The sequence below is a fragment of the Uloborus diversus genome, chromosome 3, assembly GCF_026930045.1.
Source record: "Uloborus diversus isolate 005 chromosome 3, Udiv.v.3.1, whole genome shotgun sequence".
Taxonomy (NCBI): domain Eukaryota; kingdom Metazoa; phylum Arthropoda; class Arachnida; order Araneae; family Uloboridae; genus Uloborus; species Uloborus diversus.
This window is the reverse complement of record NC_072733.1, coordinates 156229771-156247692: the sequence shown is the minus strand read 5'-3', so window position 1 is coordinate 156247692 and position 17922 is coordinate 156229771. Positions and strand designations below refer to the sequence as shown.

Genomic DNA, 17922 nt, shown 5'->3' with positions numbered 1-17922 from the left:
TATCTTAAAAACATTTCAGCTATATTTGATGATAAAAGGGAAGGGAGGAGGGAGGGGGGTCTAATTCTACAAAAATATTTTCCAAGAGAATTTTGTGTTAAAGGGGACATATATTATTTGTGTTCAACTGATAAAGTTTATAAATATAAAAAATAGCTTTAAATAAATTTTTATGGAATTTTACAATAGAATCGACGAGGATTCTGCAATACAACTGTCCAGCTATGGGATATAAATTTTAAAATCTGTACATGGGCCAAATAAATTAATTAAAAAATATTGAGTAAATGACTGTTAAGTAGTAAAACTGTAAACGATTTCTGCAGATGCATTTCAAGATTTCCTTTTATTGAAAAGAAATGAACACACTTTTATTCAAGCTCGAGTTATGTAAGACTTTTTTCTGACGTAGTTTGTATTTAAATTTCCAGACATTTGAAACTGAAATTCATTTTTTTTCGTATTTTTAAAAGCTTTGAAACAATGAACCTACCACACTAAATTAAATTAAACGTTCGACTGAAACAAAATAAGTCAAATTTGACCAACACTGAATTAATTGCATTTTTGCCCAAAGACGATGAGATTCCGCAATACTACTTTCAGTAATGGGATGTAAATTTTAAAATGTGTATTTATGTCAATTAGGTTAACCTTAAAAATATTTTGTTTTACGACAAGATGTGTTTAGTAAACTGCAAAATAGGAGTTCAGAGGTTCTAAGTGCGTCAGTTTAAAATGTGTTTTAATTTTAGCTGCATTAGGGATCTTATTTCTTCCTTGAGACAATTTAACTTTTTAAACAGCACTTTGTATTTCAAAGTATCATTAAGCGAGTTTGACCAGGAATTTCTGTGAACTCGTGTTTTTATTTAAAGAAAATTGCCCTATTGAAAAAATTCAAGTGCAACTGAAACTTTTTAAGTTGAAGTGGCCCATTCAACTGAAACATAATTCGATCCAATCGAATAAGATTGTATCTACCAATAGCACAGCCAAAAATTTGCATTGCCTCATCCAGTTGAAATTTTGCACTACGCTACTGGTAGATAGCATTCCATTGAGTTGAACACAATCGAGTTGAATGTGACATTAAAAAAAAGGCAATTTACGTTTAATAACTTTTGATCAACCTAATAATCGGATTTTCACAAAATTTTATTCCAGAAGTAATTTTCCCAAAAAAATCATACTGAAATAACAATTTAGAAACAGTACCTAGTGAATTGCTTGTCGCTTAATTTTTCACCAAGTGAGCGTCCATTCATAACATGATTTCAGGGGTACATTCAACCAACATAATTGATGATTCGATTCGAACGAATTCTATCAACCAAAAGTGAAGCCAGAAATTTCCTTTACTCCACCCAGAAGAAAATGTCTCGCTACGTGTCTGGTAGATACTATTCGATCGAATCGAACATAATCGAGAAAAATATGCTTCTTAGTCGCCATTGAAATTTACATCGATTTGGCTCAAAAAAAGAAAAAGTGTAAACGCTTCTTTTGGAACCTCTGTGCACACCAAAAACGGAGGTGCACAACCAGACTCCACTCAGTCTACACACAAAATTTTAACGTATTACGGCATGCAGTTTTTCAGTTTTGCGAGATACATTAAAACCAGGGGTGAATTTGTGCTTGGTCTTACTGGAACGCCGTTACTTTTCAAGAAAAATAATTTCGCTTTCACGCAAAACTGGCCAAAAATCGTCATTCAATCATTTATCATTAGCGTTTCTGGTACTGGAACATTTACGAATTCACCTCTGATACATACGTACTTACTGATGTCACGAGAAAACTCGTGATAATGAATTCAGTAATTATCAAAAATGGGCATTTCGATTGCCCGTACATTCATATGCACTTGCAGACGGGTCCAAAACATTAAACATACATCTGGGAATGAGTTAAATGGAATTTTTGGCCTAATTCAAATGAAATTGGTTTTCTTCAATTTAATGCATTTACTCCTAAACTTTGCACAAGGAAGAAAAACTAAATACATACTAATTGGTAATTCCATCTTTGCAGTGAAGTTTCACAGAAATGATTAGTTATTAAAGAATTTCATTGCATTTCAATGGTATAAAAAAACACTGCTTTCTTTAATGGTCATTGATCATAAACCGAGCAGTAGAACTACTGAGTAGCTAAGTAGTAGGAACGTAAACAAATTAGATTTATAGACAGTAATAAAAAAGTTTTTGTTCTTGAGGAACTTTTTTTTAAATTAATTTATATAACCATTTCTTTTTGACACATTTTTGTTTACTTTTTACATTATTGATTGGATTTGAAAATTTATTTCTGGAAATTTATATTTCAAACTTAGTTGTCTTTTCTGTAGTAAATATGATTTTGTACTACAATTTCCTGCTACTTTTTTTGCTCGTTTGTCATTTTGCTGTAAACTATTCAATTGGTTTTGAGATGCTATTAGATTTTAAATTTTTATACTAATAATGCAGATTAATAATCATATTCGCTCAAAGTCTAAACCCATCATCAAGCCTGCAGTCTCAACAAAAATGAATTTAGTGAGTATTTTTTCTTTTTATAAGCTTCTTTTATACTTGGGTAGCACACATTCCGGGAGGATATTAATGATCGGTAATTGTTCCGAAACATATCCTAAACGCTGTACCGAAACGTGTGCCACAAAATGTTTAGCGTAAGTGTTCAAAAACCATTCTTTTACACTATCCATGAAATGTCTAAAAAGTGCGCTAAAAAGTATATACATGTTCCGAACAGTGTTTCTAGAAGTGTTTTGAAAACTGACCGGAAAAAGTGTTCTATGAAAGGGGACACAAGTGTACTTGTTCAAAAAGTATCATGACATGTGCTCACAAAACGGTTCTAGTAACTATTACAAAAATAGTGTTCTTAAAAAGGGGACAAGTGCACGTGTGCAAAAAGTGTTTGATTATTTGCAGTGCAGTCTTGGGAAAAAAGAACACTTTTTTGTTTGTGATTTTGAGGCTCTACTGGTCAAGTGCAGTGGTTGGAAAAACTACTTTCTTTTTGTAGCGAACTACAACTACAACTACTTTATTACAAATGTAGTTAACTACAACTACAACTACGTTTTTCAAAATGTAGCAACTACAAACTACTTTTGAAAAGTAGTCGCTACTTCGCTACTTTTAAAAAAATAAATAAAGAGCATACACATGCACACCGTTTGAAGATTGCACAAAAAAATTAGAAAAATGGTTTAGATTAATAAATTTGTTCACTTGAACATGGACTAAGAATTATTTATTGTTTCATTCCTTTACTGAGCCATTCCAAACATTTTTTTACGATTTTTACGAATATCCACTGCAAGAAAGGATTTAAAAAGTTGAAGGAAATCAACATTCAAGTTTTTAATCTTTTCCTGACAGTGAATATTTCATTCAAGAAGTGCAACTCGGCTACTTGAAAATGTAAATAGATGCAGTCATAATTTGATTACCATTTCATATAGATATACATACACTACAGTTAGACCAAAAGTATGGGGACACTTTTAAAAATTCACATTTTTACGGATATCTGGAGAAATAAAAGACCAACTGCTCTGTAATTTATTTCACAAAAAAAGTATACTCCAGCTGTCGTTTTCCAATAAAAGCTAAGTTCCAATAAAAGCCAATAAAGCCTATTCATTTAGGTGACCAGCAACAAGTTGAGGGAACAAAAAAAGGTTTTTAATTATTTTTCATTGTAAATAAGTGGGAATAAGCTATAAATTTCAGAAATAAGTTTTAAAACTATCAAAAATTTATTTTTACATTTTCTTGAAAGTATCTCAAACGGAGATACACGCATTTTTTTCAAAAATGCAAAATTGTTCTTGAAGGTTTTTGGCTCTCATAACGCAGAGTTTTTAGTCAAACGTTACTTAATTTTCAGAATATTTGACAGCATATTAGAGAAATATAAGAATAAAATTTGAGGTTGAAATATTGAAAATTTAATGAAATATGAACATTTAAAGCAATTAATCACGTTCGAGCATGCGCAGTGAACGTTTAATTCACTGTGCATGCGCGAAAGATAGAAATTTATAACTTTCATAACTCAAAGCTTAGATGTATCCTACAACTCATAAAAAAATCCATCTCAATATCTTTAAAATTCAAAAAGTTATCAGCAATTTAATGAGCCGAATTTCTATAATTCTTGGGTAAGCGATGAAAGGTAAGGGGTCGTTTGCAAACTGGCAACACTTTCCTGTTATCGTTTCAGAGTGATTTATGATCAGAATGGATTATTTGCGAACGTTCCCTCACGATTCGTCGTCTAGCTAAGAAATATTAAAATTCGGCTCATTAGATCGCTGATAACTTTTTACATTTTAAAGATACCACGATAGGATTTTTTTTACAAGTTGTAGAATGTATTTGGGCTTCCAATTATGAAAGTTATAAATTGCTATCTTTCGCGCATGCGAAGTGAAAAATAAATTGGTTTTAACCTTTCATATTTCAGAAAATTTCCAATATTTTAACTTCAAATTGTATGCTATGTTTCTCTAATATGCTGTCAAGTGACGACACGAGAAATGGCTAAATAGCGAGCTTTACTCGAGTAACGAATTTTGGAGCTAACGCGAATTCCTCACCCCGTAACACGAAAATTTTGGGAAGGGAATCGCAAGGCGTAAGTATCACCTTATCACCTTCTTTTATTGGGTACTAAATATTAGTTTCGTGAACGGACTTTCCTTTCAGCATCACTGAAAGAAAAAGTACCCCACATTGTACTAGTCGAAACATCGCTTTGTTAATTTACAAATCACCTCTCAGCATATTTTTCATTCTAATTATGAAGTTGATGAAACATTATTTCACATAAGCGGGCTGTTAATCTAAAATTTTAAGAGGAATAATAGAAAGTTCCTGACAACTAAAGAAATTAAAAGATTTTCGATATTCTTGAATAAGTAAAAAGTGCGTTGAATATAATTACTGTATATACTGTATAGTACTACTGTAGTGCTGCATTTTATTATTGCACATACTATACGTACCATACTGTTTCATTTTATGCCATTCTCTCCCATTGATTTTGTATACCCTAACCATATTTTTATCTAATAACAGTTTCTTTTTAAATACAGTAAAATGTCAGTTCTCTACGTTTAAATTCGGAAAAATGAATTTAAGCAATGGGCTAAAATAGTTTTAGGGGTGTTTACAAATGTCTAAAATTATTGGTAAGTTCATTTAAAAAAAATCGTATAGATTCTCTTTTCCTCAACGCGAAATGTCAACCTACGTCTTGGAACTCATCCCTCACGTAAGTATCGATAGTAAATGCGGATGACATTCATATATTTTAGCTTAACGGGCAAATTGTGCTTGAAACGGAAGTATTTCCGTTATCATACATTTTAATTACACTGTAATATTAATTGTTAGCCGGCCAAAAAGGCAGTTCAATGTCATCCTCTTCCTCTTCTATAACATTTACAGTAGCTTCCATATTAGGAGGATATTGACGCAATAATCTTATTGACATCTAAAATGTTTATCCACGGGACATTCTCTGCTGACAGAAAACACAAACGTGATACTATTTGGTAGTTATTATTCTTTTCTTTCTAAGCCATGCTGCTCGTATTTTTCAGAGTCTTACGAATCCGATTGATGCAAGTTTTACTCGCGTAAGACTTGCAGCAGTCAGATTGTTTGAAACGTCGTTTTTTTTTTTTTTTTTTTTTGAAACTTTATTCAAAAGTAGTTTTCAAAAATCGCTACAAACTACTTTTTTTTGTAGCGAACTACTCGCTACTCTACTTTTTTTTCAAAAGTAGTGCGCTACACTACAAACTACTAAAAAATGTAGCTACACAGTAGCGTCGCTACTTGTAGCGCGCTACTTCCAACCACTGGTCAAGTGGTTTAAACAATTGCGCAACACACTTGAGACGGCGGTTTCTACTCCCAGGGAATAAAATGAATTTAAAGACACTTCCTGTAAACTTTTATGACATAGTGCCCTTCACCCCTTAGGCACAGATATGAGTATGCGTGTGTGTAAGAGCTGTATGTTAAATCCCGTACTCAAACAGAAAGTCATGGTTCGTGATGACCAACTTCCGTTCCGGTGAATACTCTGACTGTGATAGTGCGTGGTACTTAAGATTAAACTTTGTTAACTGGTTTACAGGGCTGTTTAGAAAAACTTTCGGAGATAAGTATTTCTTACATTGGAGGACAGAATCGTTGAGAAGGGATAAATGGTACAGAGTAAATACTTGTAATCTTGAAGTAAGGAAATAAGAAATATTTCTTTCGCTAGTTCCAATTAAAACGTGTCTCCTATTCGTCGAAGCTGAACAGTCTCAATTGTGATCGTTGTCTTAGCTTTTCCTAAGACAATGATTGGAATTGCTCCTTCCAGTTACTAATGGCTACTCTAAGAAGAATAGCAATGTGTGCCTACTTCAATGAGAGTAAGGTGACAATTGTCAACTTTTGAGATTTCGCTCCAAAAGTAAATACATAAATGAAAATTAAATATATACATTTCTAAAAGTGCCCTTGTTTTGGGAATACGTTTTAAATCTATGTGCGCAAGTTGTGTCTTTCTGCTAAGGAGGACAGAATAGTGGTGCGACAACTTTAGTGAGAGAAGCGTGACAGTTGTTAACTTTTGGAGCTGTGTCTCAAAGGCATCTTTGTCTTAAAGATGTGTTTTGAAGCTATATCTGTCTTGCATAGGAGATCAGAATAGCAACGTACCTTCTCCAATGAGAGCAAGGTAAAAGCTGTCAACTTTGGAGGTTCCCAAAGTTTCTTGGTTTTGGCGATATATCTTTCTTGCATTGGAGGGTAGAATAGTGATGTGTCTACTCCACTGATCCTCAGGTGAGAGATGTCAACTTTTGGAGATGCGTCTCCAAAAGTGTGTTTCCAAAGGTGTCCCTGTTTTGGATATGTAGGTCGAAGGTATGTGTACAAAATGTGTCTTTCTTGTATAGGAGGGCGGAATAGTGATGTGCCTACTCCACTGATAGGCAGGTGATTGCTGTCAACTTTTGGAGATGCGTCTCCAAAAACGTGTTTCCAAATGTGTCCTTCTTTTGGATATGTGTTTTGAAGATATGAATACAAAAAGGGTCTTTCTTGCATAGGAGGGAAGAATAGTGATGTGACTTCTCCACTGATAATCAGGTGAGTGCTGTCAACTTTAGGAGATGCGTCTCCAAAAGTGTCCTTGTTTTGGATATGTATGTTGAAGATATGTGTACAAAATGCGTCTTAATTGCATAGGAGGGCAAGAAAAGTGATGCGTTTATTCCAGTGACATTAAGGTGAGAGTGGGCTTACCTTGTTGTAGACTAAGGCAGCGGACAGTTCGTTCTCGACGACCATCATGACGATGCCGAACATGGCCATGACGAGGGCGTAGTCGGAAATGCGCTTCCGCTTCTCAAAGAGCGCCTTACGCCGGCCGAGCCGGTATCCGACGCTGGGCTTGTGGAAGCCGGCGGCCTTCTTCTTGGCCGCATCGTCGGCGGCCGCGGGCTGCTCCGAGGTGACGCCGACCAGCGCGATGGCCGCCGTCTCGCTGTCCGTCGAGTTCTGGCCCTTCATGGACGAGGCTCGCTCAAGGGACGCTGTCGAGGACGTGTAACCCGTGGGCTTGCGGAGCTGCTTGAACTGGCGGATGGCGCCATTGACCCGCATGGAATCGGCGGCGATCTCGGCGAACTCGTTGCCACCTTCCCGGTACAGTTGCCGCAGGGATGCGGCAGCCACGCTCTCCCGCGAGACGGTCTTCGTCAGGAACGAGTGCTCGAGGCGGGAGCTGAGGCCGAGCCTCGCGTGAGGCGGCCACAGGTGACTTCTGCCGCTCGGCGCTCCTCGCACGCCGCTCCCCGACGAGCCCCCTACCGGCGGCTGACGCAGCAGACGACGCTCCGGCTCTGCGAAGGAGAGAAAAAAAAACGTCAACAAAGGACACTCCTTTCACGAGCATTTCATTAAAACGTTGCCGAAAAATAATTTGGGTTAGGGATGCGTTGATCAGTTTTTCTTTTTGAGGAAATGTTTAAATGAAACTTACTCCCTTTCAGAACTATTATGGGATACGCGTGATTCCTAAAATTTTTGATTTTATAAATTAAAAAAAAAATACTAATGATTTATAAATACGAATATTTATAATTTTTATTGATGTAAATAAACTCATACTGTTGAGATATCAGAATTTTATTTATTAGTACTTGCAAAAGAAAAAGTTATTGGTCCACAAGATTTTTTGTTTTTTTTTGAAAAGAACGCTAACTATTGTATTTTACTTTAAAGCTTATGGTTCTCAAAGGGTTAACGGTTATTTAGGGGAAAATCTTTTGCTATTGAGTCCTCCCCTTTCCCCAGCAAGCAAATTTATCGGACTCATATTTCTCCATTCAACCCTTTATTTAAGCCGGTAATGGCCATATTAAATCATAAACCTTCATTTTTTTTTTAATTTGGAATACAACACTCCATTCCCTTTCAAACGATATGTTTCATGGCATTTTACCCTCTTTTACTAGACACATTAAATTTCCAACTATTTGGAGCAAGTGTTCTACGTAAATTTTGTGTTCCAATTACATTCTAAATTTTGATCAAAGATTCCGATAGTACTATTTCTCATAACTATTTTAAACGCACTTACTCTCACTTGCCTAAATGCGGGCATTGTCATTAGAAGATGCGCCTTTAACTTGTAGGACCTGGTTACCCTTTAAGTTCTTTTCTTAGCATAAAATGTTCCTGAAGTTGTTACAAAAGAAGTATACAGTGTGATCGCAGAATCAGCAAGGATATTGAGTTAAATGTAGCAATCCATGCAAAGTTGCAGTAGTTATTTAATCATTTTTGAGCTCTTGTATGTGTTTTTATGCATATGAAAAACTATTGGCTGATTAAAAAAAAAGGTATTGACTGATAATCTGGATAAAAATTGGTTTCAATGTTTTAAAAACAAATAGTTTTTTTAAACCCGTGAATTGCAGACTATTTCGCAGTGGTATTTTCTGATAAATTTACAGGGAAAAAATGTCGATGATAGGAATTTGATTTATTTTCATATTAATTCAAAGTTAAAAAAAAACATGGCAAAACAACAAAATTAATTCAAAATTTTCAAAACGCAGTTTTAAAAAGAAATTGCTTTCATTTTCTAATTTATTTACGTTTTCTTTAATTGCATGTAAATTACTTTTATTGTTTAAATAAGAGATTTAATGATGCTTGGTTCTCTTGCAGTTTCAGCATTTGATGTAAAATGCGCCATTTTGCTTTTAATTTATTAGCGAAAAACTAATTCGGGAGATTCTTCTAAACTAAAAACTAGAAGCAAATGAGAAATCTTTCGCCTTATCAATGGGATATGCAGTCTTTAGTTTTGGATTATTTGTTTTGGAATACATCCAAACGACTTCGATTTCTAAGCATTTCTGCTAAAGCAAAGAAAAATAGTGATAATGTTAATCTTTTATTAGTTCGTAAGATTTTAAACTTAGTTCATAATGTGTTTTATTCGTTTCCATCACTTTTAAGAGTAATGTTCTAAGAGAAGTAGTTACATTTATTTATCAGTTTTGACAATAAACTTTTTTTCACTCCTTCTGTACATTAGGAGCGTAAAAAAAGAAGAAAAAAAGAAAAAAAACACGCTAGACTAACAATGACTTACAATTGCTCCAGATTTAAGGCAAATTGAAAAATTTAATTTTTTTTTGAAGGTACAATTTTACTGCCAAAAATGAAAAATAATATTACACTGAAAGTTTTGCAACAAAATTCTTATAATAATATATACTGTAGTTTTCAAAGTAAAGTTCCAATTTATTCATTTTGAAAATACAGTGAAACCTGTGTAAGTTGACCACTTGCGGTGCAGTACTTTGGTGGTCAACTTAGACAGGTGGTCAACTTATAAAGGGTGTAATGATTTTTTTTTTTTTTTTTTTTTTTTTTGTCATTTCTTGCACCATGTATTAATTTTTTGACTAATTGACACTTATTCTTTCTGTTCAACTCACTTTCATTGTTTAGCATTACTTTGAAACAATAATTTAAAATGTTATTTAAATATTTTTAGAGATTATTTTCCCAGAATGACATATAATGTGTCATGCAAATTTAAAATTTCAGTAAATTGATCAAAAAAAAAGCCTTATTGTTTATGAAAAGTTACTCATTTGGTATTAATAGTTCCTAAAAATTCATAACTAATCAAAAAATACAAATTTTTCGCTTTATTTTTTTCTCATATACATTTATAACCCCATGATGGGTCTACTCAAACTCAAAAGGAGGTTTAGTTATGCTGCTGTTTCATTTAGTTGGTAAAATGCTGGTCTGACATCAAAAATATTCTTGGAAAGCTATAAAAAAAGAATAATAATAAAAAAATAATTTGCTAAATAAAATTTTAAAAAGTAAACCAAGTGGTCAACTTACAAAGGGTTTTTTATAATACTCCAAACCAAACTTGGTGTTCATTAGTGGTCAAGATAGACAGGTGATCAAGATAGAGAGGTGGTCAAGTTACAGAGGTTTTCCTTCATTATATAAGATAGGACTAACTCCGTTCCAAACAAAAGCGGTCAACATAGACAGGTGGTCAACTTACAAAGGTGGTCAACTTTACAGGTTTTACTGTAGTAAGTTATCTTAACTATTTCACTTACCTCACATTCTCCTGTACGTAATATAGTTTTATTTTCTGACTACTCAATGTATGTTGTTTCGGCGAAAAAATAAAAAGATTCTAAATATAGTAGGAATTTAATTGAAATTACACAATTAAAGTATTTTCGTTCTATCACACGTAAGTAAAAAAACTACTGAAGAATATATTTTCGTCTTCAAATTATTAGATACAACAGCATGTAATTACGAAAACTAGTGTTGCTGCTGAAGATTCCATAAGACAAAAACAACTACATGTATACAGATGTTATTCATACTAAATAAAATTTTACTTTTAAATCTAATCGCAGCAGCAATCAATTTCTACTTGATGTCTCACTTAAATTGTTCCCATAATATAATTACATGATATAGATTTAAATGCCAATCATTCGTATATTATTGCTTGAAAATGAACTTCGTTTAGGGTACTATACTTTAAAGAATTTTCTATTAAATGAAACAGTGAACATTAGTACTTCACAATTACACATTAAAATTTATTCATTTGTGACCGCGGGTTTTCTGCACACCGATGAAATACTTTTGAGAATTATCTTAAGAAATATTTATTGCAAAATTCAGATGAAAGTTAAATATATATGAAATAAAAAATAATCCTACATGAATTGAAGTAAGATTCGTGAACTTTTCATTCTTTTACACGCTAGATTTTTTTCTAATTTCATTATCCTTGCGCTTCTGCGCATATTTTGTGCATTCTAAAGAAGCAATTCTACAATTATACCTCAACTACTTGCCTACATAATAATATTGTTTAGGGTTTCGCTGTTTTTCTGAAACAAGTTAAATATCACCATACTGAAGTTGTAATTACTATTATCGTTTACTATCATGCACATTTTTCCTTAATACACATACTCTAAAAAATGTGTATGCGGCACCAAAATATGAGACACATTTTTCGGCTACAATAGATGGTACTTTCTCTACTGTACTTTGGTGCTTACTTGTGTATAGTAAAGTTATTGTGAGAAGTATAGTTATTGCGAATATCATAGCTACTGTGAATGGTAAAGTTATTGTGAATAGTAAATTGATTATGAATAATATAGTTATTTTGTATAGTTCTTTGTTAACTATACTTACTTGTGTATAATATAGTTACTACAATATAATAAACTTAAGGAGTATTCTTTGCAAGCAAATTTTTTGTGTGCAACATGCCACCAGTGAAAATTGAGTGCCATATACTCTACAAGCACACTAAGACCATGCAAAAAGTCATCGAGAAAAATTTATTACTAAATTATAGACGTTGAAAGTGAGCTAGACAGCCAAACATTTTCATATTTAGCCAAACAATTTAAGCTCTCAAGAATAGATATATTCTCTCTGTGTTATGCAGAAAGTCTAAAACAAATACAAATTAAAATATGAATACAGGCGTTCAACTGAAGTTTTCACTGTGAGTGAAATATGTTTTAAAGAAATCATTTTACGAAAGAGAAGAAAGAAGACAAAAAAGTCTTAAGCGTAACGGTTCTGTAAAACGGTTTTTACCTTCATTGCGTAACGTGCAAGGTGAAGCAATCATCAGCATTCGAGAGGACGGAAACATGCATTAGCTTACAAGCTTATTCCGTAAGAAAAATAAATATGAATTCAACATCAAAATATTTTATACATTTTATAGTTATTTTGATTCTGGAATATAGCTAGTTCGGAAGGCATTATTCAAGCTGATGAGTGCTAACTGTAAAGATGAATGAAGGTATTGCAAGATCGCTTCACGCTTAAAAAAAAATCTCCTGCAACTTGCAATGAAGATGGAGTGAAACTAAATTCGTACTTTTGTAAAATGTTACACTTTTGTTTGCCAAACAAATTTTATTGCTTGCACTTAGTTCCTTGCAAGGTAAATTTTCTTTTATTCTTTGTGCCTTGATTGGTTTAGACTGATTTAATGCAAATTTGCTAATCGAAACGAATTGGTTAGCTGATAAATCGCAATTGAGTTAAACTGCTGTCGTTAAAGTATGTTAATTTAAAAAACATATGGGTACGAGCACTGAACATTCCTACACCCTGGTGAAAATATTTTTTTCTTTTAACTTTTATTTGCCTTGATGTCTTATTTCCCTTCAAAAGAAAAGTTAATTACCTTTTGTCTATTGAAATTTGAATTGTGTTCAAATTGTCAGTTTGTAAAAACGCTATAGCATTTTCCTTTAATTTTGTGAGAAAATCTTTTCTGTTTCATTGGTTTCTTTATAACGCATTTTCATTTATTTTCAATATAAAGTTTATTGTTGAAAACTTCATGAAATTTATCATGGCAAGCAGTATGCATGCCAATTATTGCGAGAACAACTTAGTAACTGAATACTTAAAAATGTACCTAGTTATATTCAAATGGTCGGATGTGTTGTTTGTCAGAATCTGCAAAATCTCATTTTAGAAAAAAATCTGTCAAAAAATTGATTAAATTCATATTTTTGTTATGTTTCTTCACTGGTTACGAAATGTTAATATTGTACTGTAAAAAATCTTAGTCCCTTTGTGTAATTATGTTAATTACGTGTGAACTTAGTTTAATTATAAGTAATTATTTGAGAACATATTACAGCATTTTTCTGTTTGGCTTCATTGAAAAAAATTGTTTACACATAAAGTTGTTTTTTTTACACATAAAGGTTTTAATAGAATGTAAAGGTTTTGCATTGATTTACATTACAAAAAATGGTTTTTCATGGGTTTGCAGCTGAAACATGAAGATTTTTTTTTTTTTTTTTGGCAACCTAGTTTACTCATCATTAATCGAAGCATATTCTGTGATGCTAAGAAGTGTGGTGTTTATTAACATTTGATCTATTTTAAGAAACATTTCCCTGTAAAGGAAAGAAGAGAGAAATGAAGCAATAAAGTGTTTTCTTTCACTTAATCATTAAAATGTGTTTGCATCCATTTTATTGTTTTAGATTTATAAATCTCAAGGTTGCTGTTTATGAATATATTGTGTTTTGGTTTCTTTCTTTACATCCGGTTCCTTATTAGCTTAATATAAGAAACAGGAAGACTACTTAAACCACTTATATAGATATAGAAGATATAGTAAATAGTACTAAGATATATACACTAAAGTTGATGTTTTAAAGTTTTTTTTTTTTTTTTTTTACCTTTAGCGGTGATTTTTTTTTCTCTAAGCATACTGTTGTAATTACAACTCTTTAGGAAATTAGCATTTTTTTCCAGAAGCAAGATCATATGAAAAGAAGTAAGTTGTTTGTTCAGAATTAGAATTAACTTTGATCTTTTTACTTACTTACTTTTACTTTGAATTTTTAAAGTGAAATCAGACTACAGTTACAATATAATGAAAAAAAGCAGACTAAGTTACGTTAAACCATCATAACTTCAAAATACACTGATATTAAAGCGAAAATAAAAAGAGCAAAATTGCTTGGAATTGCTTCAACTTTACTCCTTTGAAATACATTTTATCAGTTTGATGCATTTTCAGTTCTCTCTTATTTCCACCGTGACACAGCACTATATTGTAGGCAACCACGTCTGTCAAACGTTCCCCTTATCTCTGACTACGTGCACAAAGTCATGCTATACCTATTTTTAGGATTCATAATATTCTTCCCGAGTAGGAGTTCATATCACACTCTCAGTGTAAGAGAGCGTCCGTGAACACTCAACTGCCGTCACGCAAATTATATGGATGACATATTCACCAGAAATTGATTTAATACAACACGGCAGCACTTGCGTGATACCAGTTTCAACGATGTTGCTGAGGCTATGTGTTTTATACCGATGATTTTCTTCTTCTTTTTTTATATATCCCGGCATTAATTGCTTATAAACGTTTCAACTTGAAGGAGTTTTTGTCATCATTGTTTTCAACATTAAACATGCTGTTTATGAATATGACAAGCAGTTCTAAGCTGATATATTTTTTGATGATCAAAATTTGATAGTCAAATTTTTAATTTCATGGTCCGTATGCTGTTTTGTGATTTAAGTCATTTTTTGAAATTCTGGTACCATCCGCTAATACAAAAAAAAAAAAAAACGTGGTGTGTGTGTGTGTGTGTGTGTGTGTGTGTAATATAGATTGCGCCGCAAAAAAACGAAATTGGAAAATATCGACTCTCACCGGTGATTCAATGGAAATATTCGGGCTTTTGTCAATGTTTTTGGAATATGAATGTCGATATTCACCGTTTAATGTCGACAATTTCCTTTCAGAGAAACACATACACATCATATCACATGCAGTACCTTTATTTTTACAAACGTTAAACTTAGATCAATACTTTCTAATGCAAAACTTGTCGAAATGAGTCGTTAAGTCAATGAGCGTTAAGATATTAAAAGTTTAAATCGAAATAATTATAGTAAAAACATACAGAATCTAAACTATTATATAGTCCCCCAAGTATACAACAGTATATTTAGGAAAATCACAAGCATCAATTTCAGCACAAAAAAGTTATACTAGTACACCAATATTGACAGAGATACAAAAAACAGCATTTGCAACTTATAGAGCCGTAGGAAGGGGCAAGTTGATGTTTGAGAAAGTGGAAACAGGAGGTGGCGTGACCAAACATATATGCTCAGGAAGTCCGTGACAGAATAATAAGTTGTAGTTTACTTCAAGTCAATGCCTGATAGCGCTTTATAGTGAGCGCACCACTCTTCAGTGTTGTGACCAAAAGAATTTTATTGGCGATGTGTTTGAGTGGTTTTTTGAAGAAGCTAATGCATTCCAGACAGTGCATTGTTAATTTATGTAAAAGTGTACTTAAAAGAAGGAAAGAAAAAGTTTTAATGGCCTTCTTAGTTTAGTAGGCAGGTTAATTTAAACACCACGTGCGCAATGCGTGCAAGTTGATTCATTTGATTGGAGGCATATTGATACAGTCCACCAACGTACCTCAATGTAGCGAAATATATCACTAGCGTTTCTATTCCATGAAAATGATGTGGAACTGCAAAAGCAGACACAGAGTAGGTACATTGAAGTAGAAACACTGCAAAAAAAGATGAATCAAGTGGCTTAATTTTTTGCAATGTGTTATTTTAAGTGTAGAAAGATCTTTGTTTTTTTAGAAAAACCCACACTTGAACTTGAAGTCTCATGTCTTGACCATATCATGCGTTCTTTTAAAATTTACTACGGACAAAGTCCAGAAAATAATAAACAGCTGGCGTATTGACTAGCAAGTGCCTTTTACATGGTGCCTGAAAGAAGTGCCTGTTACATGGTTAACCATCGAAGAAAGGGAAGAATAGAAACCTCTAATTGCTAGTCTCTCTCACAAGTACACCAGTAAAGGAGATATCGGAGAAAGAAATTGCAGAAAAAATAACAAAGAAAGTTGTTGAGGTAGAAAAGGTAAGAAAATGCTACATAGAGTGGTTGAAATAAAAGCAAAGTCAAAAAAATAAAATAATAATAATAATAATAACAATAAATAAATAAATAAAAATAACAAACATTGACTGAAATCAGAAAAAATACGATTATTTGATTGTGAACACAAGCAACAACTTCATATCCCAGAATCCACCCTACCAATAGCTGCTGCAGATTCATGGGTACTTAGCATCATTTACCGATTAGAATTAAAAAACCGAAAAAAAAGCTTGGTCTCACTGTACCTCACTATCCCCTATATATATGTGTGTGTGTGTATGCGTGTTTGTCTGCTGTCTCCGATCAAAAAAAAAAGTTCAAGTTTAAAGTATTCGTACAGAACAAGTGGACACAAAATTTAGAATTATTTCTCGAATATAGAAAACTTTGTTCTAACTATTATCACTGTGTAAACGTAATGCTGATCACAGTTGAAGTAAAGTCAATATTTACCATAAAATATATAAAGATATTTTATTACAGTCATATCTTAAAAACATCGTGCTTTTAATATACTTTCCTAGTCCCATAAGGAATCAGTAAAAATCAACAGAAAATTTCATATCAAGATAAGTTTCCGTTTCTCTCTTCTGCTTTCCTGAAAATTTTAGGATACTTTCAAAAATAATAGTAAAAAAACTTCTAAAAAAATGAAGTCTTTGTAGGTACACAAAAAGGGTATTTTTAAACGAGTTGTTTTTGTTTTGTTTTTTTTTTCCCTCAGAAAGAGGAAGTAAGTCTCATTTCGCCACAGTAAGACTTATTAAAAGCTAATATTTGTAGCAGCAGTTCTTTGAACGTATGAAGAAATACTTTGGAAAACAGTATTTGTTTAAGATGCAATAGAAACGAAAACCATTTAAAAGCAAGACTGAAACAGCGTTATATATGTATATATACAACACTGAGACAGTAAGCGTGCGCGCAAATACGTATATGATTTTATTTTAAAGGTATGAAAGTAGTAATAACAACGTAGAAGATTATTACCAAACCAATGTGAATAAAGGATATAGAAGGTTTTCAACAATGCAGACCAAAAAGGTGACTCAATCATGTGGCCATTTTTGTTGCATTATGTTTATTCCTTGCGATGCTTCATAAGGACTTTAAGAAGAGAGATGTAAGATTACTAAATCAAAATCTTTGGCATTTTATTTTTGATTAAATTAAATTTTTAAAAAATCATTTAAAGTTTTGCTGGAAAAAGAATTTTTACTCCGAAATTCATTATTTTTTGTGCTTAAAAGGTTCCTGAAGTAAAAAGCAAAACCTGATTATTTTAAAACCCCTTAGCAGTGTCATTTAGTTCAAACGAACATCTTACATACAATACTCAAAAATTTACATTATTTTTCTTCTTCACTCCGTAACTCTATAAAAATAATTTTCAAAATGATATCCTCTTCGCTTTTTGTCTAAAATTTCGCTTTAACTACGGCTTACGCATATATTTATGTGGTTCATTAATGTATACCTTGTCACAAAACATAAGCTTTATTATTATTATAATCTTTTAGCCTATATTTCCGTAAAAGTAGAAAAAAGAAGAAAAAGCGAATTAAGGAAGGTATAATGTATTATAAAAATAATATTCAAAACAAATAAAAATAATTAAAAAGAAACAGCATAAAAGAGTGAAATTTTAAAAATAAAACTTATAAAAGTAATTTTTTTAGATGGGAGCAGCCTGTTTTGATTTCAGATTGGTAAAATGTGTCCATTCCAGGTCCATATTCTATGCTTAATGTTTGCTAAGAAAGATATTGTTTGAACAAGTTTTTTACAAATACTCATTTTGAAGAAGCAGAAGGCCAAAATATCTTAGATATC

General features: G+C 32.5%; 1 protein-coding gene across 1 annotated transcript in view; it reads right to left on the bottom strand.

The window, feature by feature from the left end:
- The window catches only part of LOC129219212 (small conductance calcium-activated potassium channel protein-like), a 417058-nt gene that overhangs the window by 383200 nt on the left and 15936 nt on the right, over positions 1-17922 (bottom strand). The window contains exon 2 of the mRNA XM_054853536.1: positions 7332-7930. Coding sequence (XP_054709511.1) covers positions 7332-7691 — 360 coding nt within the window. The 5' untranslated portion in view covers positions 7692-7930. The remainder of the gene's footprint in view (positions 1-7331; positions 7931-17922) is intronic.